Source organism: Leucoraja erinacea, chromosome 25, assembly GCF_028641065.1.
Source record: "Leucoraja erinacea ecotype New England chromosome 25, Leri_hhj_1, whole genome shotgun sequence".
Taxonomy (NCBI): domain Eukaryota; kingdom Metazoa; phylum Chordata; class Chondrichthyes; order Rajiformes; family Rajidae; genus Leucoraja; species Leucoraja erinaceus.
Genome location: NC_073401.1, coordinates 31,471,274 through 31,494,311, shown reverse-complemented (window position 1 = coordinate 31,494,311; position 23,038 = coordinate 31,471,274). Strand labels below are relative to the sequence as shown.

At 47.2% G+C, this 23,038-nt stretch overlaps 1 protein-coding gene across 2 annotated transcripts; it reads right to left on the bottom strand.

Annotated features, from left to right (window-relative positions):
* Positions 1-7,715: 7,715 nt before the first annotated feature.
* Positions 7,716-19,332, bottom strand: zgc:113436 (uncharacterized protein LOC503528 homolog). Of its 2 annotated transcripts, none has more exons than XM_055655497.1 (8): positions 18,972-19,332; positions 17,933-18,126; positions 15,308-15,422; positions 14,358-14,496; positions 12,899-12,953; positions 11,938-12,195; positions 9,546-9,662; positions 7,716-8,958 (listed from the first exon to the last, which is right to left on the bottom strand). In XM_055655497.1, exons 1-8 carry the CDS (start codon positions 19,180-19,182, stop codon positions 8,767-8,769), a joined length of 1,281 nt encoding a protein of 426 aa, XP_055511472.1. In that variant the 5' UTR covers positions 19,183-19,332; the 3' UTR covers positions 7,716-8,766. The 2 variants fall into 2 exon arrangements, with proteins under 2 accessions (XP_055511472.1, XP_055511473.1); XM_055655498.1 differs by having other exon boundaries at positions 8,830-9,052.
* Between the last annotated feature and the right edge of the window lie 3,706 nt (positions 19,333-23,038).

The following is a 23,038-nucleotide window of genomic DNA, read 5'->3' as shown; positions in this document are numbered from 1 at the left end:
TCCATGGCTGACACGTCCATGGCTCTCCACAGCACTATCACTACTGCTGGACAAGGAATTACAATTGCAAACATTCATCACTTCTGAACCAATTTCTCTCCTCTCTGTTCTGAGTGGTTGGCCCATTACTTAGAGACAACTTGCCCGGGTTCGGGGCCTCTCAGACAGGGGAAATATCAGGTACTGACGTCAACGTCAAATCGATTTATTGAAACGTTGCCTCAAAATGACAGCCAATATTATCAAAGACCAACAAAACGCCCTGGTCATGGCCTCTTCTTGTGAAGAAGGCACAGGAGCCTGAACACCATGTCCTTCAAGTTCAAGAACAGCTTCTTCCCTGCAACCATCAATACTGCACAACAACAAACTACCATGGGCTTAGTGTAGGGTTGCACTATATACCAAAGATTACGGCATCTTTGCTATATACCATACTTACAAGGATGTTGCTAGGACTAGAGGGTCTGAGCTATAGGCAGAGGTTGAGTAGGCTGGAACTCTATTCCTTGGAGCGCAGGAGGATGAGGGGTGATCTTATAGAGGTGTATAAGATCATGAGAGGAATAGATCAGAGATGGAGAGTCTCTTGCCCAGAGTACTTGAATAAGGTTTAGCTCTTGGGGCTAAACGTGGGGAAAAAGCAGGAACGGGGTATTGATTTTAAATGATCAGCCATGATCATATTGAATGGTGGTGCTGGTTTGAGTGGCCTAATGGCCTATTCCTGCATCTATGTTTCTATATTTTATGAATCAAGAACCAGTGGACGTAGATTTAAGGTGAAGAGGAAAAGATTTAATAGGAATCTGAGGGATAACCTTTTCACACAAAGTGTGGTGGGTGTATGGAACAAGCTGCCAGAGGAGGTGGTTGAGGCAGAGACTATCCCAACATTTAAGAAGCAGTTAGACAGGTGAATGGATAGGACAGGTTTGGAGGGATATGGACCGAATGCTGGCAGGTGGGACTAGTGTAGCTGGGAGATGTTGGCTGGTGTCAAGTTTGGTCGAAGGGCCTGTTTCCACACTGTATCACTCTATGACTTCAACTTGCACCATTGTTGTCTTGTTACCTAGTATAACTGATAATTTCATGAATCAATCTTGGGAACATTTGCTGCACTCCCTCTTTTGTTATTTCTGTACACACTCAGGACTCATATAGTTGGAACAACAAGTATTCAAATCCTACTGCAGTAAAGAGCCAGCAGAAGAATAGTCTATCATCTTGCTGTACCTGCACATTAACTTTCAGTGTTTTATGTACTAATATCATTATGTGCCATTTATAGACAATAGGTGCAGTAGTAGCCCATTCGGCCCTTCGAGCCAGCACCACCATTCAATGTGATCATGGCTGCTCATCCCCAATCAATACCCTGTTCCTGCCTTCCCCCCATATCCCCTGACTCCGCTATCTTTAAGAGCCCTATCTAGCTCTCTCTTGAAAGTATCCAGAGAACTGACCTCTACCTGAGGCAGAGAATTCCACAGACTCATAACTCTCTGTGTTAAAAAGTGTTTCCTCATCTCCGTTCTAAATGGCTTACCCCGTATTCTTAAACTGTGGCCCCTGGTTCTGGACTCCCCCAACATCGGGAACATGTTTCCTGCCCTAGCACGTAATTTAAAAAGTACTCTGCTTTTTTTATAAACCAGGATGTGAACATCACAATTTTTTCTGAAAGCCATATTTTTGCCTGTTCATCGTGATGCTCAGATACCCCTAAAGTCCTTGCTTCCTCCCTACAGTTTGCACCAAACAAGTGCTGTAGGATTACCCAGGTAGTTATTTTTGAACAAGTATGAATGATTCAAATAGATTCTGTTAGGGTAATAAATGTTCTATTATTCCAGTTGCTTCCTGCTACACGAAGACCAATGGACTGAATGTGAAGGATGAAAGTGTCCAGTGTCTGGCTATCATTTCCAATGGAAAGGCAGCATTCTGAAGGAAGGAGAATCTCTTCTTAGTTCACTGTAAAACATGTAAGTGTTCAAAGTTCTGTTGAATCCTAGAGCTTTAACATCTCTGAGGTCTTCTCTTAGGTATAGTTTACGGTGCTGAGTGCTGCCAGCATTTTCATTGTCACAGAGACACTAATGATGAGCTTCCTCTTCATGAATCGTCTCAAAATATTATCACTTTATAGATATAATCCAAAAAAGACATGAAGATTGGTAAATAAAACAATAACTTTACATGGTACATAACTTTTAATGGTACATTAAACAATAACTTTAATGTACATTTGTAAAGCAATATAAGAATGCATCAAGAAGAATACATAGATTTGAGTAAGAGGATGGAACAATAAGCTGGAGTAACTCAGTGTGTCAGGCAGCATCTCTGGAGAAACGAGTTACACAGACAATGAAACTCAACAGGACAACAGTGAAACTAGTACGAGGACCAGGGTGAGGGAGGGGCGGAGAACGAGGGGATGCAAGGGTTGCATGAAGTTAGAGAAACCAATATTCATACTACTGGCCAAGCGTAAGAGGATACAAGACTTCTCAAAGTAGGGGGAGGTCCTAGCCTATCCAACCTCTCTTTCTATAAGCTTGCAAGTCCAAGTAATATCCTGGTTAATCTCTTTTGCACCCTTTCCAACTTAATGACACCCTCAATGACAATTTGGTGTGGGACCTGCTGTTGCTGGATGACTCAAACTACATACAGCACTCCAGGTAAGATCTCACCAGCGCCTTGTAGCTGCATCATGATGTCTTGACTTTTGTACTCAATACCCACATCAATGAAGGCAACGTGCCAAGCACCACCTTCGCCACATTGCCCAATTTTAGAGAACCGTGCATCTGCATGGAGTAAGCTATTACGAATAAGGAGTAAGTCATTTAGAGACGAGGAAACACTTTTTCTCATAGAGAGTGGTGAGTCAGTGGAATTCTCTGCCTCAGAGGGCTGTGGAGGCGGGTTCTCTGGATGCTTTCAAGAGAGAGCTAGATAGGGCTCTTAAAAATAGCGGTCGGGATATGGGGAGAAGGCAGGAACGGGGTACTGATTGGGGATGATCAGCCATGATCACATTGAATGGCGGTGCTGGCTCGAAGGGCGGAATGGCCTACTCCTGCACCTATTGTCTATCTGCACTCCTACATCTCCCTGTTCTGCAACTGGTGGGAACATCCCAACATCTATCCTCTTTAGACTTTATAGATACAGCATGGAAACAAGCTCTTGAGTCTTCGCCGATCAATGGTCATCCTGTACACCAGTGATTCCCAACCTGGGGCCATGGCAAATTTCAGGGGGGGCACAGAAAAAATGAGGGATTTAGGGGGCCACAGGTTCAATGAAGGGGGCCACTTTTTTCTGCTAATAATGTCAGGAGGGGCCACAGAAAAATTAAAGCGTCCAAGGGGGCCATGAACTGAAAAAGGTTGGGAACCACTGCTGTACACAAACACTATCCTACACACTAGAGTCAGTTTAGAATTTTTATCAAAGCCAATTAATCTGCAAATCTGTATGTCTTTGGAATATAGAAGAGCACCCGGAGAAAACTCAGTCACAGGAAGAACGTACAAACTCTGTACAGACAGTACCCGTAGTCAGGATCGAACCCGTGTCTCTGGCTCTGTAAAGCAGCAACTCTACTGCCGCGCCACTGTGCCGCCCCAATTATTATGATATTCAGAGTTTTAAAAATCAGACCAATTGAAAGATCAAATAGTGGATGTTCTTCCAGGCCACATATTTGTGGAGTGCTTGCAATCAGAAATTAAACTTTTGAAAGGTTTTGTTGAAACAGCTGTAGAAACCCTGAAGAAAGTACTTAAACAGATTTTATGCTCTTTGTAAAATGTCTTGGCTACATAGGCTGAGATAAACAGCAGAGTGGTAGGGATGGGTGAGGGGTATCATTCCTGGCCTCAAAGTCTACATCACCTCTTGAAGGCCAAGCTTTGCAGTTTTTATGTTCAGTTTGTCTCAGTACTGCCATTTCATTCCCTCTCTGCAGCTTCACTATGTCACTGACTGTGTGAGTCATCCTACAAGATAAAAATAAACACAAAACGTCTCTTGCATGTTCAACCTTCTGGCTATATACATTACATTGTAAGTTCCTCAGTCCACATTTGATGTCTCGTTTTTACACCTTACCCTTCCTTATCTCTGCCTGACTCTGTCTGAAGAAGAGTTTTGACCCGAAATGTCACCCATTCCTTCTCTCCAGGGATGCTGCCTGTCCCGCTGAGTTACTCCAAAATGTTCTGCCTATCCACATTTATTATGGTAAGTGCTGCTACAAATCTTTCACACTGCAGTTACGCTCTTAAGCCAGTGACAGAACCAAATCTGGATCTCCCACTTCTTCACGCTAAACTGCAGAAAAACCTTTGGTCCAACCAATTCCACTTCTCAAAGCTAAATTCCTGCAATCTTAGCCATTTTGCTGTACCTCGGTACACGTGACAATAATACACCTAAACCTGGTTTACAAAAAAAAGGCACAAAGTGATGGAGTAACTCAGCAGGTCAGGCAGCATCTGTGGAGAACATTGATAGATGATGTTTCAGAGTGCTGGAGTAACTCAGCGGGTCAGGCAGCATCTGTGGAGAACATTGATAGATGATGTTTCAGAGTGCTGGAGTAACTCAGCGGGTCAGGCAGCATCTGTGGGGAACATGGATAGGTGACGTTTCACAGAGTGCTGGAGTAGCTCAGCGGGTCAGGCAGCATCTGGAGAACATGGATAGGTGACGTTTTGGGTCAGGACCCTTCTTTAGACTTAAACATTATTAGCTATTAGGCAACAGGAGATTTGCATAAACAGTGGCAACATTCTGCCATGTGCACGGGTTTAGCAGCAACTAAGCTCTGGGTAATTTAGACCTTACTTTAGAGATACAGCGAGAAAACAGGCCCTTCGGCCCACCCAGTCCGCTCCGACCAGCGGTCACCATACACTAACACTGTCCTACACACACACTAGGGACAACTTACAATGTACAGAATCCAATTAAACTGCAAACTGACACTTCTTGGAGATGTGGGAGGAAACTGAAGCTCCAGGTGGTTACAGGGAGAACGTGCAAACTCCGTATTTTCAGCACCTGCTGTCAGGATTGAACTCGGGTCTCTGGCGCAGTAAAGCAGCAACTCTACTGCTGCGCCACACCAAATCACCCATGCAGGTAAATGCGATAGTCCCTCAAGTTTCGGCTAATTCTCTGTTACAGGGGATAAATGGAGCTAAATGCTCCATATCAGAAAGTAGCCAGCTTATCCAGTGAAGGCACTAATTGCTACAGTTTACATTTAGTTTGTTTTAATCCATTAATTTCGCTACAGAATGGAATTTATAAAACCAAACAGTACAGCATGTTTAATTATCTACTCAGCTATATTTAAATACATTTACTGCTTCAAATATGCCAGATTGTAGAGTTCCAGTGTGTAAGAGGTTATTACAGTTTTTCCCCCCAATACATTTGTCACTCAACATTCACTGCATTTCACCAACAGGAGCACAGACTCTAGTCACATACATCCCACAGTCCAGTAAAACCTGGACAATGTGTATATTATGTTTAGTGCTCCCAATAACATTGCTTAATTTGATAAAACCTCAACATTTATAGTAGATATTTTTGTAAATTACAGTAGTAAAAAATTCCACATTAGAAGCGTTAGCGGTTATAAAAGCTCAGCGTTGGGTAAACGGGGCCCAGAGAATGGAAGGCGAGAACTGTACCTGCAGCCAATCAGTCAGCTCGTGAAGGTGCGGGGCCTGTTTCTCCCACATGCCCCATTTTACATTCCTCCTGAGATTTTTATCCGTTGATTTTGTTTTGCTAATGGAATTCCTGCTACCAATTGAAGACCAGTTTCAGTGATTCACCCTCCCCAGCACTCCAGGATTACTCCTCCTGTGACGGTCTGTGCCCAGAGAAGATGGGCAGGTCCTAGGGACCATGTCATTCCGTTTCCGTCAGATCTAACATGGGGGGAACGCTTCTTCAGAGGGTGCTGGCACTTGGATGCCATTCCCAGGAGATGCCACTACCTGGGGACAGTTCACAGGCTTGTGGGAAAGAGCAGGGAAGTGGATGGATTGCAGGGCTTTCCCAAAGAACAAACATTGGCATGATGGGCCAAATGGCCTCCTAGCCCTTACACAACAGCATGTCTAACTGGTGGGAGGGGGTTGAAGATACTTTTTTTCTAAAGCAGTGCACGATTTTCTTGGTTTCATTTGTTTTCCTCTCCCTTGTTTGTTAGTTTTCCATCAGATGGAGACTTTGGTGTGCATATTAAATCACACAGAAATAGAATTTGGGCAAGATCTTAAACAATCCCACCAGTAATTTTTGTAAAATAAAATGCTTGGGCATTGAAATCATTGTCATGTCCTAGGTATGGTAAATACCAAATCTCCAAACTCCTGGAGCTAGGAGTTGGCACCCCACTCTACAACCAGATCCTCAACTTCCTGACCCATAGACCACGATCAGTGAGGATGGGCCACAAAACATCCTCTGCCATAACTCCTCTGCCACAAGGATGCGTTCTCAGCCTCTCACTAGACTCCATGTGCAGTCAAATTCTGCTCCAACTCCATTGCAAGTTTGCAGATGACACCACCGTGGTGGGCCAGATGAGAAACAATGAGGCGAGACAGTACAGAAAGGAGATGGTGACATGGTTCAGGACAACAACCTCTCCCACAATGGCAGCAAGACGAAGGAGCTGGTCACTGACTTCACCAAATGGTGCGGTGTATATGCCTCGGTCAGTATCAATGGTGCCAAAGTACAGATGGGTGAGAGCTTCAATTCCCTGGTGGAAATAGCAACAGCAATTTGTGGTGGACCAACCACATGGACCATACATACCATGACGGTATGGTAACTGGTTCAATCCTGAGGTTGCAGAGCTCAGAGATAGGAAGACTGAAACAATGGGCGGGGGCGGCCAAGAACAAGATGGGAACTTTATTTGGAAAAAAAAGTTTCCTGAACCAGGAAACAATTGAGGTTACTGTTGGATTAAATAGATGGTACAAGGTGGGACATGGGCAGAGGATCTGAGATGGGATTGATTAGAGGAAATGGAATGCGGGAGGCTAATCGTACAGACTAGTGGTTACCATGGCAATGTTGGAGAGGTAGAAGTGGGAAGTCCTAGTGGTGGTGGCCTCACATAGTAGTACCATATTAAGGTTATAGACAACATGCTCAGCCTCTGATTGTTGCTGTGCTGAGGAATAGAGGGGAAGTGATTCAATGGCTGTGCTCATTCCAATACTCAGCGGCAGGAGTCCACATCGTGTACAGTGTGGAGACAGCAGGGAATTGGCACAGTGACCTGGAGCTGACGTCAGCAGCACACAGATGGAACCAGATGGTGCGTGTGTGGATGATGCAGATGAGGAACGCGAGTGAATTGAGGAGTGAACCTTCAGGGACGTGGACTGATGCTGCAAGAACATTTGAGTCTCCGGCAACCCGCAGAGCTTGCTGCAGACAGCGTGGCTGCTGCAACTCTGCACTCTTGGTCAACCTAATCTACAGGCACGAGTGATCAGCCCACAGAGAGGAGTTATGGAGGAAGACACAGAGTGCTGGAGTAACTCGGCGGGTCAGGCAGCATCTGTGGAGAACATGGATAGGTGACGTTTCACAGAGTGCTGGAGTAACTCAGCGGGTCAGGCAGCATCTGTGGACAACATGGATAGGTGAGTGCTGGAGTAACTCAGCGGGTCAGGCAGCATCTGTGGAGAACATGGATAGGTGACATTTCACAGAGTGCTGGAGTAACTCAGCGGGTCAGGCAGCATCTGTGGAGAACATGGATAGGTGACGTTTCACAGAGTGCTGGAGTAACTCAGCGGGTCAGGCAGCATCTGTGGAGAACATGGATAGGTGACGTTTCAGATCGGGACCCTTCTTCACCTATCCATGTTCTCCACAGATGTTGGCTGACCTGCTAGAGTTAATCCAGCATCCCAGCAGTGTCTTCTTTTATAAACCAACATCTGCAGCTCCTTGTTTCTAATAAGTTATATGGCTTATTCAGGATGTGGGACAGAGGACCTGATAAGTACTGTACATTACATATTGCCTTGCATATATCTTTCACAGAATGAGACCATTTGGTCCATTGGCTCCAAGCCTGCTCCCAAGAGTGTGCCCCCTCCCCTTCTCTATTTCCCTGTTACCCTGCAGCGGCCCACATGCTCATCACCTCTGTGTAATCCTGCACTGGGTGACTTACAGCAGCCCCTTCACCCATAGGTTGATCATGGGATGTGGGAGGAAACCCGCTCAGTCACAGGGAGACCCTGCAAACTCCACACAGACACCTTTAAACAAGTGGTTGGATCGTTTCAGTTTCTGAAGTGAACACCTCAGTTCTTCAAATTTATGAAAGAGCATTTTACAGAATAAAAAGTGAAAGATGGAAAGTGCAAGCTTTCCACAAATCCTCTACCAACGACTGAACAATTAATACACTCGGAGCAAAACAGATTCTGACTCAAAGACTGTGAAGGTTTCAAGCTGCAATGTCACGGCCGGTGCGAAACTGATTTAGACTCGCAGCGTCTGAGGAGTTTAAAGGTACAATGTCACTCGTAGTCAGACTGCACGATGGCGAGTACCTGCCCTGGTTCTGCCCTGAACTCTGTGCTGGTCCCGGCCCACTGCTGGGGACTCACCCCACTGTTTCCAATCCACTGCCATCACCTTCTCTGGAAGACTCTTGGACATTCTGTACATTATTGAGCAGCATCCTCATGCCACCCCACTAGTCACGCCGTGCTCAGAGGACAGAGTTGTTTCAATTTGAAAAGAAAGAAAGTGATTTTTCTTTGTTTTTTTGCGTGTCGGGTTGGCGTTTCCAGTGGAGAAGTGGATCTCTTTCCTGGCTTTCCTCTTGGCATGCTTCTTCTCCCGCTTGTGAGTCGCAGCCAGGTTGGCAATGACCTGCGGGAGGGACAATACATGTTCACAGGAATGTTGCCTTTCGTTCGACTCAAACCATTTGTCAGCAGCAAAACAGTCAGCAGCTTGTGAAAGCCTGTAAAGCAGATGTGAAGACAAGGTACAAGTTGTATGTCAGGGTTCAGTGTGTTGTGGACTTGAACATGCAACTGCTTCACACAGCCACCCTACCTCCAGAGCAAGGATGGTCAATCTCAGCTTCGGCAGCAATGCAGACAATGCCACCTCTACAAGTGTCTACCACAATTACCATGGCAACCAAGCTTGTGTGCAAATTCATGCACTTTCCCCCCCAACTCCCAACAACATTCAGACCAAACTTTTGGGGTGTTTTAGGGGGAAGTAGCTCCAGTTTTTAGGATCGGGGATTTGAGAGCAATAGGGAAGTGAAAGTGAAGAGGGCAGATCAGCCGTGATCACATTGAATGGCAGGAAGGCTCAAGGGGCCGAGTGGCCACCTCCTGCTTATATTGTCTAGTGGTCCTCACGTTCTAACAAAGCACATGAATGAAGCAGCCACACCTTGGATCACACGCTGGATGATGAGCCGGCTTTGTTGAGATACGTACCACTTCTTTAACGGCATTCTGTTGCTCAGTCATCGAAGCAGTGAACTCATCCATACTTTCCCTTTTGATGGCACAGTTATCTGCCAGTCTGCACTCCGGGGCGCTGTGTGATTCTCCCTGCAACACAATTATTCACACTACAATATTAGCGTGACCAAGATCTTTAAACGCTGTGGCACAGGTTTTCCCCTCGACTATGTTAGCACTCTGATCTGACCTTTACCATACGCACCCCACAGCACGCCAGCTTCAATCTGACCCACACTTGATTTTCTGTCTGTTAGCCAATCCTCTAGCTATGCTGGAGGAACTCAGCGGGTCACGCAACATCAGGGGGAATGTCATGATACTCTTTGAAATGTCGTCTGTCCATTTTTCCCCACAGATGCTGCCTGACCAGCTGAGTTCCTCCAGCACCTTGTGTAGCTGGGACGTGTGGGCAAGTTGGGCTGAAGGGCCTGTTTCCACTCTGTATCACTCTATGACTCCAGAAATGTTGCCTGGCCTGCTGAATTACTCCAGCACTGTAGATTGGTTATTTCCTACGTGCCAATTGTAGTGCTTGTTAGTAGTGGCCTAATATGCGTTTTATATTAACAAGAGCTTGCCTACACCATTCAGTATGAGTAGCTGCTAAGAACTGTAATGTCCTGCAGATCGATGCTGTAAGTAGATTTAATAAACATGTGTTGCATCTTGATATGTGTTTATCTCCACATAATACACTTTGTGTCTATTTTTTAACCATCTCAAATGTCCTTAGGAAAGGCAGTTCACTGTATTCACCCGTTCATCCCATTAGACTGCCCAATCACATCATGTTCTGTAATCACTTCCTTGACAATGGATTCTAACGCCTTCCCAGCCATTAACTATCACACTAACTGACCTCCACTTTCCCATTTTCTTTCCATTTGCTTAAAATTTACTAAATAATTTTATGAAGCAAGCAGAGCTCCCAGAAATAGACTATGCTACAGAATGGGTTAAAATTAGTTTTGTGCAATGCTAAAAAATTGGAAAATATAAAAATGTAATTTGGCAAGTTTAAAATAGGGTACTGTTTTTAAAATGGTTAGAATATGTTCCATTTGAACAAAGAGATTATTAAAAAGAAAAAGGTTGGATTAGGGAATCAAAAGAAACTATTAGAAGGCAGAAACTATCACAACACAACTCTCCAAAACACTAGCCTACTACAGCCTACACGTCTACAAAAAGCTACATGTCTACAAAAAGCTGGAGTAACTCAGCGGGTCAGACAGCATCTCTGGAGAAAAGGAATAGGTGACGTTTCGGGTCGACACCCTTCAGACTGAGCGTCAGGGGACTCCTCATAACACTTTCAGGAAAATCGCTGAATGAAATTTCTTCTTACTTTGATGAAATTCTTGATGTCCATTTCAATCAGAAGACTAATCAGTTGACAAGACGTGACGTCATTTGAACCACTTAGTTTTGAGTATTATTTTAAAGTGATTAGAATATGTAACAGTACAATTAAATAGGTTGAAGCACTGATAGAGTGATTATTCACTCACCACATGGTTTAAAGCAAGATCCTGCCACCTCTAATGACGCGTTTGTGAATTATGTGGTGTTATCTACAACATGCTGAAGTTTGGGTGCAAAGAGTGTGAATCCCAGTCATTGCACTCGAAACAGGAGGAGCAATTTGCAAAGTACACAAAAATCCTGGAGAAACTCAGCGGGTGCAGCAGCATCTATGGAGCGAAGGAAATAGGCGACGTTTCGGGCCAAAACCCTTCTTCAGACTGATGGGGGGTTGGGGGGGGGAGAAGGAAGGAAAAAGGGAGGAGGAGGAGCCCAAGGGCGGGGGGGATGGGAGGAGACAGCTCGAGGGTTAAGGAAGGGGAGGAGACAGCAAGGGCTAGCAAAATTGGGAGAACTCAATGTTCAAAGCAGTTTGAAAGTGTCTGATGCCAGTGATTCTCCCTCATTGTTTTGACCTTGACAGTCACAGCCTACTGCAGCCTACACGTCTACATCAACCATTACACAGTGTGACGTTTCAACAGACTATGCTCAGCAGGCCAGGGTGCGTCTATGAAGAGTAGAGTGTCGGGTTTAACCTATTGAGTCAACAACTTCTATCAGAAGGTAGACAGAAATGCTGGAGAAACTCAGCGGGTGCAGCAGCATCTGTGGAGCGAAGGAAATAGGCAACATTTCGTGCCGAAACGTTGCCTATTTCCTTTGCTCCATAGATGCTGCTGCACCCGCTGAGTTTCTCCAGCATTTTTGTCTACCTTCGATTTTCCAGCATCTGCAGGTCTTTCTTAAAAACCTCTATCAGAATCCTTGTTAGAGTTTACCGACAGAAACAGATCACAAAGCCACAAGCAAACAACCATCACGACTGCATTCCTACCTCAGACGATAACCGTGCCTCTCGGTTGTGGAGCAGAAAGAACGGCGTAAACTTTGTGCTTGAATTTACTGATGTCCGGAACTCAAACAGGATTGGGTCCAGGCAGTCATCCCAGTCCTTTTGCTTGCCGTTGACGGCGTTTCTAATGGCTGCCTTTAGTATCCCCGTGGCCCTGTCATCAAGGCCTGTGTGCTGCAGGTGCTCAGCAGGAGTCACTTTATGATTAATATTCCAATGTTCAAATAAACGTTTGTGAACCTGAGGCAACAAGACGAAAACTTAGAATACAAACCATAGAAGGAAGGAGTCCACAATGCCACCTGTGTGAATAATGTTGTGAGTTTATACACACACACACATATATATATATATATACTGTCTCTGACTACATTTTATCTCTGCTTTGTTACACTCTCCCAACTAACAATGAGCGATTCTGCATCTTCCTTGAACTCCATTCCCTTGGTCCTGTTTTCACACCTTACAATTCCTTATCTATGTACCGTCCACTCCCCTGACATCAGTCAGAATTCAGATTCAGATTCAGATTCAATTTTAATTGTCATTGTCAGTTTACAGTACAGACCATCAGAATAAGAGTCTCAACCTGAAACGTCACCCATTCCTTCTCTCTAGAGATGCTGCCTGTTCCGCTGAGTTACTCCAGCATCTCGTTATATACATATATACATACATAGAAAGCAGAAGATTCAAAGTGAGAAACAAAGCACAGGAGTTGTTCAGTGGGTCGGGCAGCGTGTGTGGTGGCTGAGGACGGTCGGTGTTTTGGTCCCCAATTGTTGGTTGCTCCGGGTTCCAGCAGCTGCAGCCTCTCATGTTTCCAGTCGCTGAGTTCACCCCACTATAGAAACATTCACAACTCACTCGCTACCAGCTGCCCGCGCACGCACCCTCGTTCTCCCACACTCCACCCCTGCAAGACTCTGAAAAGGCCCATTACCTCATCACAAAAGATTCTGTTTTCATTGGAGAATATCTCTTTTGAAGCCCCAAACCTGTGTCAAATAAAGAACATTAGTGAGCGGCACAATTCAGAGATTCAGGCATAGTTCAGTGATGAAGCAATTCCTAATACAGATCTGTGGTGTCACCGTTACACAATGGCCACGGTTTTGTCTACTGTCACAGTACCTGTTCTTCATCACACACACAAGGACCACAAGGACCACCAGGACACAAGGACCACCAGGACACAAGGACCACCAGGACACAAGGACCACCAGGACACAAGGATCATCAGCCTACACACGGGTGCAAGACTGATTATGCTATTTGTCTCTAAAAATGTTTCATGGCAACTGAAGCATCACAGACCCGACAAACATCTTTCTGGATGCGAACTTTAGTAGAGGCTAAAACTAACCAGCCCATGATGTCGCTCGCCTACACTGCTCCAGGAGAATGTCACTGCCAGTCGAGCTGCAGTTTGTGTTGTTGCCAGCTCTAAACCCAGCAAATTATTCCCAACTCCATGGAAACCCACCCAGCTGCTGCTTGTGGAGGCTGTACACCCCTCCAGCAGCTTCTACTCCTCATCTGTGTAGGAAGGGACTGCAGATGCTGGTTTAAAGCAAAGATAGATACAAAATGCGGGAGTAACTCAGTGGGATAGGCAGCATCTCTGGAGAGAAGGGATGGGCGACGTTTCGGGTTGAGACCCTTCTTCAGACTGATGTCAGGGGAGTGGGCGGTACATAGATAAGGAAGTGTAAGGTGTGAACACAGGACAAAGGGGATGGAGATCAAGGAAAATGTAGAATAGATCATTGTTAGTTGGGAGAAGGTAACAACAAAGCAGACAGATAAAATGTAGTCGGAGACAGTATGACTAGTCGGAGAACTGAGAACGAGGAGGGAATTAAAAAGAGAGGGAAAGAAACAGTTACTTGAAGTTAGAGAAGTTCAATGTTCATACCGCTGGGGTGCAAGCTACCCAAGCAAAATATGAGGTGCTGTTCCTTGAATTTGCACTGGGACTGACAATGGGGGAGGCCCAGGACAGGAAGGTCAGATTGGGAATGGGAGGGGAGTTAGTGTTGAGCAACCAGGAGATTAAGGTAGACTGAACGAAGGTGTTCAGCGAAACGATCGCCGAGCCTGCGCTTAGTCTCGCCGATATATAGGAGTCCACACCTGGAACAGTGGATACAGTAGATATTTTCCTTGATACTCATTCCCTTTGTTCTGTTTTCACCCCCACCTTACACTTTCTTATCCATTCACTTCCTTATCTTTGTACCGCCCACTCCCCTGAAATCAGTCTGAAGAAGGGTCTCGACTCAAAACGTCACCCATTCTCCCCAGAGATGCTGCCTGTCCCGCCGAGTTACTCAGGCACTTTCACTGCTCCTCCTCAGATTCCAGCAGCCAATGTTCTGCCTGTACATTGTGGTGCCTACCTGTAGAACGTAGCAGCCAGAGCGCCAGCCACTGACAAGGCATCTTTTTGTTGCATTGGAATTGCTTCAACCCACTTTGTAAAATAATCTGTGACAGTCAGTACGTAGGTGTTCCCACGGACTGTTTCTGGGAAAGGACCTGTGGCAACAGAACATAGATCTTGCAACACAACAGCACATCAATAGACAATAGACAATAGGTGCAGGAGTAGGCCATTTGGCCCTTCGAGCCAGCACCGCCATTCAATGTGATCATCCCCAATCAGTACCCCGTTCCTGCCTTCTCCCCATATCCCCTGACTCTGCCATTTTCTAAGAGCCCTATCTAGCTCTCTCTTGAAAGCATCCAGAGAACCTGCCTCCACCGCCCTCTGAGGCAGAGAATTCCACACCCACCACTATCTGTGAGAAAAAGTGTTTCCTCGTCTCCGTTCTAAATGGCCTACTCCTTATTCTTAAACTGTGTGGTCCCTGGTTCTGGACACCCCCAACATCGGGAACATGTTTCCTGCCTCTAGCGTGTCCAAGCCCTTAACAATCTAATAGACCCTTCAGTCCACAAAGTACAGCACAGGAACAGGCCCTTCAGCCCACAATGTCTGTGCCAAACAGGATGCAAGTTAAACTAATCCGCTCTGCCTGCTGGTCATCCATAACCCTCCATATCCATGTGCCCCTCTTTAACACCACTATCGTATATCTGCCTCAACCACCACCCCTGGCAGCGCGTTCCAGGCCCCCCCCACCCTCTGTGTAAAAAACGTACTCCACATATCCACGTTAAACCTTGCCCCTCTCACCTTAAACCTACACCCGCTAGTCTTTGACAACTCCACCTTGGGCAATAGATTCTGCCTATCTATGCCTCTCATAACTGTACATACTTCTATCAGGTCTCCCCGCAACCTCCAGAACTGAGAGAGCAGTTGATGACAAAGTAAGTGCCTTACCCAGGAGGTCAAGGAGCAGCATTTCCCATGGTCTTGTCACTCTCGCCGGTTGGAAGCTGCGTGACCTTGTGTGCTTGTAGTGCTCTGCATGCTGACAGGTGTCACATATCTTAATCTATTCCAACACAAGAGTGAGATACATCTCTTTACTAAATCAGTTTAAATCAAACAGAACTGAGGAACTGCATACGCTGGTTTAAACTGAAGATAGACACAAAGTGCTAGAGTAACTCAGCGGGACAGGCAATTCAATTCAGTTTTATTTGTCATATGTAGGTTAACACTGGGTCAATGGTACAATGAAATGTGTTTGACAAGACAACGGGTCACCTCAGCAATAATATAACAAGGATAGAATAAGATTAAAATAACATTGGTAAGGTAAAAAGACAATAATAAAATAATCAACATATATGATGTGAAATGTGTTTATGAGTTCAGAAGCCTGATGACCTGATGGTAAAAACTGTTCTTAAGTCTGGTGGTACGTGCAGCCATGCTCCTGTATCGTCTGCCTGACGGTAACAAGGAGAACAGTCTGCGTGCTGGGTGGCTGTGGTCCTTGATGATGCTGTGTGCCTTCCGCAGGCACCGCCTGTGGAAAATGTGCTGAATGGCCGGGAGACAGTTGCCAGTGATGTGCTGTGCCGCCTTCACCACTCTCTGTAGTGGTTTGCGGCTGTGGGCAGAACCGTTCCTGTACCAGACTGTGATGCAGCCCGTCAGCAGACTCTCGGTGGTGCATCTGTAGGTTTGTGAGGATGCTGCGATCATGCCAAACTTCCTCAGTCGTCTCAGGATAAAGAGCCGCTGCTGGGCTTTCTTTGTTACTGTGTCCGTATGCAGTGTCCAGGAGAGGTCCTCAGTGATGCGCACACCGAGGAACTTGAAGCTGCTGACCCTTTCAACCTCAGCATCACCGATGTGGATGGGGAGGTGTCCACTCCCCTGCTGTCTCCTGTAGTCCACGACCTGCATGCTTACTTTCATAGACTGATGTACAAGGACCCCCAGAACCCGTTGTACTTCCCCTTTTCCCAACTTGATGCCATTTAGATAGTAATCTGCCTTCCTGTATTTGCTACCAAAGTAGATAACCTCACATTTATCCGCATTAAACTTCATCTTCCATGCATCTGCCCACTCCCCCAACCTGTCCAAGTCACCCTGCATTCTGCATCCAGGGTCTGCTCTCCCCTAGTGGGAAAAGTGATGTGTTGGAAGTATTTTGGGAGAACCTTCTTCGTGCTGGCGCTGTTGAAGTCTCCCAGAACAATGACCGCAGCCTCCGGCTCATTTACAGTCTTATACAGTTGGTCCAGGGCTAGAGATTTATCAGCCTGTGGGGGGATGTAAACAGCTGTAAGGAGGACTGAGCTGAACTCTCTCGGGAGGTAGAAAGGTCTAGCTTTAATGGTCAGCAGCTCCAGAACCGGGGAGCAGCGTGTAGTTAAAACACAGACATCCGTGGCCCACGAATGTCCTGATGGTGTTCGATCCGTGCGCGCAACTCGTCCAGTTTATTGTCCAGGGATTGCACATTCGCTAGCAGGATGCTGGGCAGAGGTGGTTTGTTGCTTCTTCGCCGGCTTCCCTCTCTTTGCTTTCCTCCTCCTCCTCCGCTGTGCAGGTAAACAAAACACCCAGTGGAGGCCGTCGTTCGTGATATCAATAGCCGAATTAAAGTCCGCGTTTGCTGACGTTCATACCCCCAAAAGTGTTTGTCGACCATACTGAACGTGTGATAGTAAAGTATGTGCAAAAAGAGCAAATAGTAAAAAGTAAATCCACACACGTTTGCTAAGTTGACTCGGAGTTTTCATCAGTACAGCCATCTACACGGCGCACCAGGTAGAGGCAGCATCTCTGGAGGGAAGGAATGGGTGACGTTACGAGTCAAGACCCTTCTTCAGACTGAAAAAGGGTCGACCCGAAACGTCACCTATTCCTTCTCTCCAGAGATGCTGCCTGTCCCGCTGAGTTACTCCAATACTTTGTGTCTATCTTAATGAAGATACAAACTCTCTAAACCACAACAGCAGAGACGCTGGCATTGTTTCTGTTGCTTGGGGATTCTGTGCTTCTACTCCACAGCGTGAACTGCCTTGATTAATGAAGAGGGAGAAACTGGCAGGAGACTGTGTGTGTGTGTGTGTGCGGAGGATGCAGTGAGATGATGATCAGATGACTGGAGGGGAGGGAAGAATGTTACTCTATATGTGCAGGTTGTTGTGATCTGAAACACATTCTCACAACGTGGCCACGTCGCCCTGGAGAAAGATTTATTGAGAACTTTCAGAAGGGATCTGGTTGAACGCAGGAAGAGGAAAATAGTGCTGGGTAGATGGTAGCTGCTGCCAGAGGAGATTGTGAGGCAGGGACTATAACACTTAGATAGGTACATGGATAGGAGAGGTTTAGAAGGATATGGGCTAAAAGCAGGCAGGCTGGATGGGTTGAGATGAAAGGTCCTGTTTCCGTGCTGTACGACTCTAGTGCATCTCTGGAGAACGAGTGGTGTCTAACAGAGAGAGCGACAAAGCCTGATATGCCAATGACTCAACCCTTTACCAAGCTAAAACAGCTGCCGTTTGTTGCCAGCTGATGAGTGTTTTTGCTGCTTACCCAGTCGACAACATCCTTGACTATCCCCAGCCAGTAATACCGGCTCTGGATCCTATGAACTGTCTTCTTCTGGCCCAAGTGGCAGCCGACATCCGACAAGTGGCACTCCTGAAAGATCTGCTGCCGCCTCTCGCCATCCACAACCACCTCTCTCTTCTCATCCTTCTTTGGCCCCACATAGTACAGGCAGCCTCCTGCAGGTGACAACACACATCACACTTCACCATGCACACAGCACACAATGCTCAGCTCCAAGATGTAGAACTGTTTAACACTCGCTGGAGAAACTGGACGTGTCTGTGATGGTGAGCACTCCACACAGGGCAGTGCCTGGCGCCCAACCCTGACTGATGCCTCGGGCCACACCATACACCAGTTAACCACAGAATACCCAGTACATAGATACCAGAGTCAGCAGACTATTTGAAGCTTCTGGATAAGAGTGGCTATTTAGAACTGAGATGAGATCAACCATCTTTAACTGGAGCATTGTTACTCTTGGAGATCTTTAGGCAGTGGATCACCAGACATTTGGTACAGTCAAAGGTGAGATTAACGGATTTCTGAAATTCAGGCTAATCCTGCCACCCTGTCTGTCTGGGACAGGTCGCCTTCCTCCACCCTGTCTGTCTGGGACAGGTCGCCTTCCTCCACACTGTCTGTCTGGGACAGGTCGCCTTCCTCCACACTGTCTGTCTGGGACAGGTCGCCTTCCTCCACACTGTCTGTCTGGGACAGGTCGCCTTCCTCCACACTGTCTGTCTGGGACAGGTCGCCTTCCTGCACACTGTCTGTCTGGGACAGGTGCACACTGTCTGTCTGGGACAGGTCGCCTTCCTCCACACTGTCTGTCTGGGACAGGTCGCCTTCCTGCACACTGTCTGTCTGGGACAGGGTTGCAGTCTCTGGGGATAGGTCCTGCAGTCTCTGGGACCTCCCCCCCCCCTGCTGATGTCGGGGTAAGAGGTGGGGAACCGGGGGCGAGGCCGGGCTGTTGCCGGGTCTCCACCCGCCCGCCTGGAGCCGCACTCCCACCCACCTTCCAGCAGGAACTTCTGCGCGTAGCGCTTGAGGTTCTTCTTCTTGGCCGGGCAGAAAGTCGGGGGGAAGCGGCCGTCGGACAGATAGCGCTGGATGTCGCGGAACTTACTCCCCGCCTCGGCCATGGCCGCCAGGCCGACGCGGTAACTTTCACTGGGCGTCAACGGAGCCCGGAACCGAAAGTGACGGACACATGAAACCGGACACATTTCACCAGAGCACTGGCCGGAAGTGGAGGGCGACCCGTCGCCATAGCAACAAGGACAGGACAGCCAGGGTGCAGATTTAGGCCTAGGCCTTGCATTTTATTCTTGGTTTCTTGGTCCTCCAAAATATTCCAAATGGAATTTAAACTGTAGGTGGTGATTGTATCTGTCTTGTCGTCACCTTCCCTTCAGGTGATTTAACTTTAGCTCTGATATATATATAGTGTTATCTGATTGGTAGCATGCAAAATGAAGTTTTGCACTATAAAGACAATTAAAAAATTGCCCCACACATTTCCTTTAAACTTTCAAGATTCAAGAGAGTTTATTGTCATGTGTCCCAGATAGGACAATGAGATTCTTGCTTTGCTTCAGCACAACAGAATATAGTAGGCATGAATAATACAGAACAGATCAGTGTGTTCATATAATAGTAATAATAATAATAATATATTTTATTGTCATTGCACGTCAGTGCAACGAGATTTGGTATGCAGCTCCAACCGATGAAAAAGAAAAGTAAAATTAATAAATAAGCTGTGTATAAATAAATAAGGAGTGTCCTATATATTTATCAATCAATCCAATCAACCTTTATTATCATCTTGCAAGCAACAGTTGTACAGTGCAAAATGAAAAGACGTTTCCCAGGGAATAGCGGAGCATCGCACATGAAATTTAAAACGTTTCACACATAATAACACTAAAAACAATCCAGCCCCTGATGGAACAGTATAAATAAATAGTTAAAAGCAGGTAAAACACAACGTTAAAATACAATAAACCAATCATAAAAATGTCTGGGGCAGCTGATTTGAGTGGCCAGTGCCAGTTATTAAAGTGGCCAGTGCCAGTTATTAAAGTGTCCGTGCCAGCCGCAGAATCAAGTGACTGTGAGTACAGAGTGACTGTTTAGCAGCCTCACAGCCTGTGGTAGGAAGCTGTTTAGCAGTCTTGTAGTCCGGGCTTTGATGCTTTGATATCTCTTGCCTGATGGCAGGAGATCCAGGTATATGTGGAGGGGGTGCAGTTTGTCCTTAGCAATTCTCTGAGCTTTTTTCAGACAGCGGCTCTGGAACAGTTCTTGTACCGAGGGTAGGGAGACGCCAATGATCCTCTCTGCTCCCCTCACTACCCTCTGCAGAGCCTTCCTGTCCGAGCAGTTGCAGGTGGAGTACCACGTATTTATGCAGTACGTGAGTACAGACTCCACCGTACCCCTGTAGAAAGTCCTGAGGATGTTGGTGGGGAGTGAGGCCTGTTTTAGTTTCCTCAGGAAGTGCAGTCGCTGATGGGCCCGTTTGACGGTCCCAGTGGTGTTCCTGGACCAGGTGAGGCTGTCTGTAATTTGCACACCGAGGAACTTTATGCTCTCCACTCTCTCCACTGCAGTGCCACTGATGTTGAGGGGTGTATGCTTTGGCTGCTCCCTCCTGAAGTCGACAACTATCTCCTTCGTTTTGTCGACATTTAATTCTAGATTATTTTTGCCGCACCAGTCCACTAGTTGTTTTACTTCCTCCCTGTACATTGATTCGTCATCTCCGCTGATGAGTCCCACCACTGTTGTGTCATCCGCAAATTTTATGATCTTATTGTCCCTGAATCTGGCAGCACAGTCATGTGTGAGCAATGTGAACAACAGCGGGCTGAGCACACAGCCTTGAGGGGAGCCAGTGCTCAGCGTGATCAAGCCTGAAGTGTTCTTGCCAACACGGACTGACTGCGGTCTCTCTGTCAGAAAGTTTATACCATTATATAAATATATACACACATGAATAAACAAACAGATAAAGTGCAAATACACAGATAATGGGCTACGAATGTTCAGAGTTTAATAGCCTGTTTGAGAAGGAACTGCAGATGCTGGAAAATCGAAGGTACACAAAAATGCTGGAGAAACTCAGCAGGTGCAGCAGCATCTATGGAGCGAAGGAAATAGGCAACGTTTCGGGCCGAAAACCTTCTTCAGAGTTTAATAGCCTGATGGCTGTGGGGAAGCAGCTATTCCTGAACCTGGACGTTGCAGTCTTCAGGCTTCTGTACCTTCTACCTGAAGGTAGCGGGGAGATGAGTGTGTGGCCAGGATGGTGTGGGTCCTTGATGATGATGCCAGCCTTTTTGAGGCAGCAACTGCGATAGATCCCCTCTATGGTAGAGAGGTCAGAGCCGATGATGGACTGGGCAGTGTTTACTACATTTTGTAGTCTTTTCCACTCCTGGGCACTCAAGTTGCCGAACCAAGCCACGATGCAACCGGTCAGCATGCTCTCTACTGTGCACCTGTAGAAGTTAGAGAGAGTCCTCCTTGACATACCGACTCTCCGTAATCTTCTCAGGAAGTAGAGGCGCTGATGTGTTTTCTTTATAATTGTATCAGTGTTCTCGGACCAGGAGAGATCTTCAGAGATGTGCATGCCCAGGAATTTGAAGCACTTGACCCTTTCCACCATCGACCCGTTGATATAAACGGGACTGTGGGTCCCCATCCTACCCCTTCCAAAATCCACAATCAGTTCCTTGGTTTTGTAATTGTAATTCAAATTTATTGTCATTGTCTCAATGAGACAACGAAATGAATTATTTGAGACAACGAAATGAATTTGCTGGTGTTGAGGGCCAGGTTATTGTGCTGGCACCATTTGGTCAGTCGGTCGATCTTTCTTCTATACTCTGACTCATCCCCATCAGTGATACGTCCCACACTCACCTTAAAGCTATGCCCTTTAGTCATTGACATTTCCAAATGCTCAATAGGTTCTGGGGAAAAGGTTACGACTGTCTACCCTATCTCTGCCTCTCATAATTTTTGTATACTTCTATCAGGTCTCCCCTCAGCCTCTTGTGTTCTAGAGAAAACAATCCAAGTGTGCCCAACCTCCCCCCTGTAGCTAATACTCTGTGCAAGGATGTGGCACAGAGGCATCTCACCGTAAGGCAGACAGAGCACAAGGGGCCGAATGGCATGCTCAAAAGCCCAACAATAGCTGTTAATAAAGCTAAAATACAATAGGACAGTCCTGTATTTGAGTTAATGCGTAATGTGCATTCGGTACCGAGTCCGCTTCAGTCCTTGGGGTGGCAACTATGCAGATGGATCCGCCCTTACTACCCCCCTCTCACCCCCGCCAACTTGTCCACCACCCCCTCTCCCCCTCTCTATCCCACCCCTCCCCCTCCCCCTCTTTACCCCACCCCTCCCCTCTCTCTACCCCACCCCTCCCCCTCTCTACCCCACCCCTCCCTCTCTCTACCCCCCCCCCCTCCCCCTCTCTACCCCCCACCCCACCCCTCCTCCCCTCTCTACCCCACCCCTCCCCCTTTCTACCCCACCCCTCCCCCTCTCTTTACCCCACCCCTCCCCCTCTTTACCCCCACCCCTCCCCCTCTCTACCCCACCCCTCCCCCTCTCTACCCCACCCCTCCCCCTTTTTTACCCCCACCCCTCCCCCTCTCTACCCCCACCCCCTCCCCCTCTTTAGCCCACCTACCCCACCCCTTTCTACCCCACCCCTCCCCCTCTCTACCCCACCCCTCCCCCTTTCTACCCCACCCCTCCCCCTCTCTACCCCCACCCCTCTCTCCCCCCACCCCACCCTCCCTCTTTTTACCCCCACCCCCTCCCTCTCTCTACCCCCCACCATCTCTCCCCCCCCTCCCCCCTCTACCTCCCCCTCTCTACCCCCACCCCTCCCCCCTCTCTACCCCACCCCTCCCCCTTTTTACCCCCCCCCCCCTCTCTACCCCACCCCTCCCCCTCTCTACCCCACCCCTCCCCCTCTCTACCCCACCCCTCCCCCTCTCTACCCCACCCCTCCCCCTCTCCCCCCCCGCGGGGCCCTTGGCGCGGGGCCGGTGG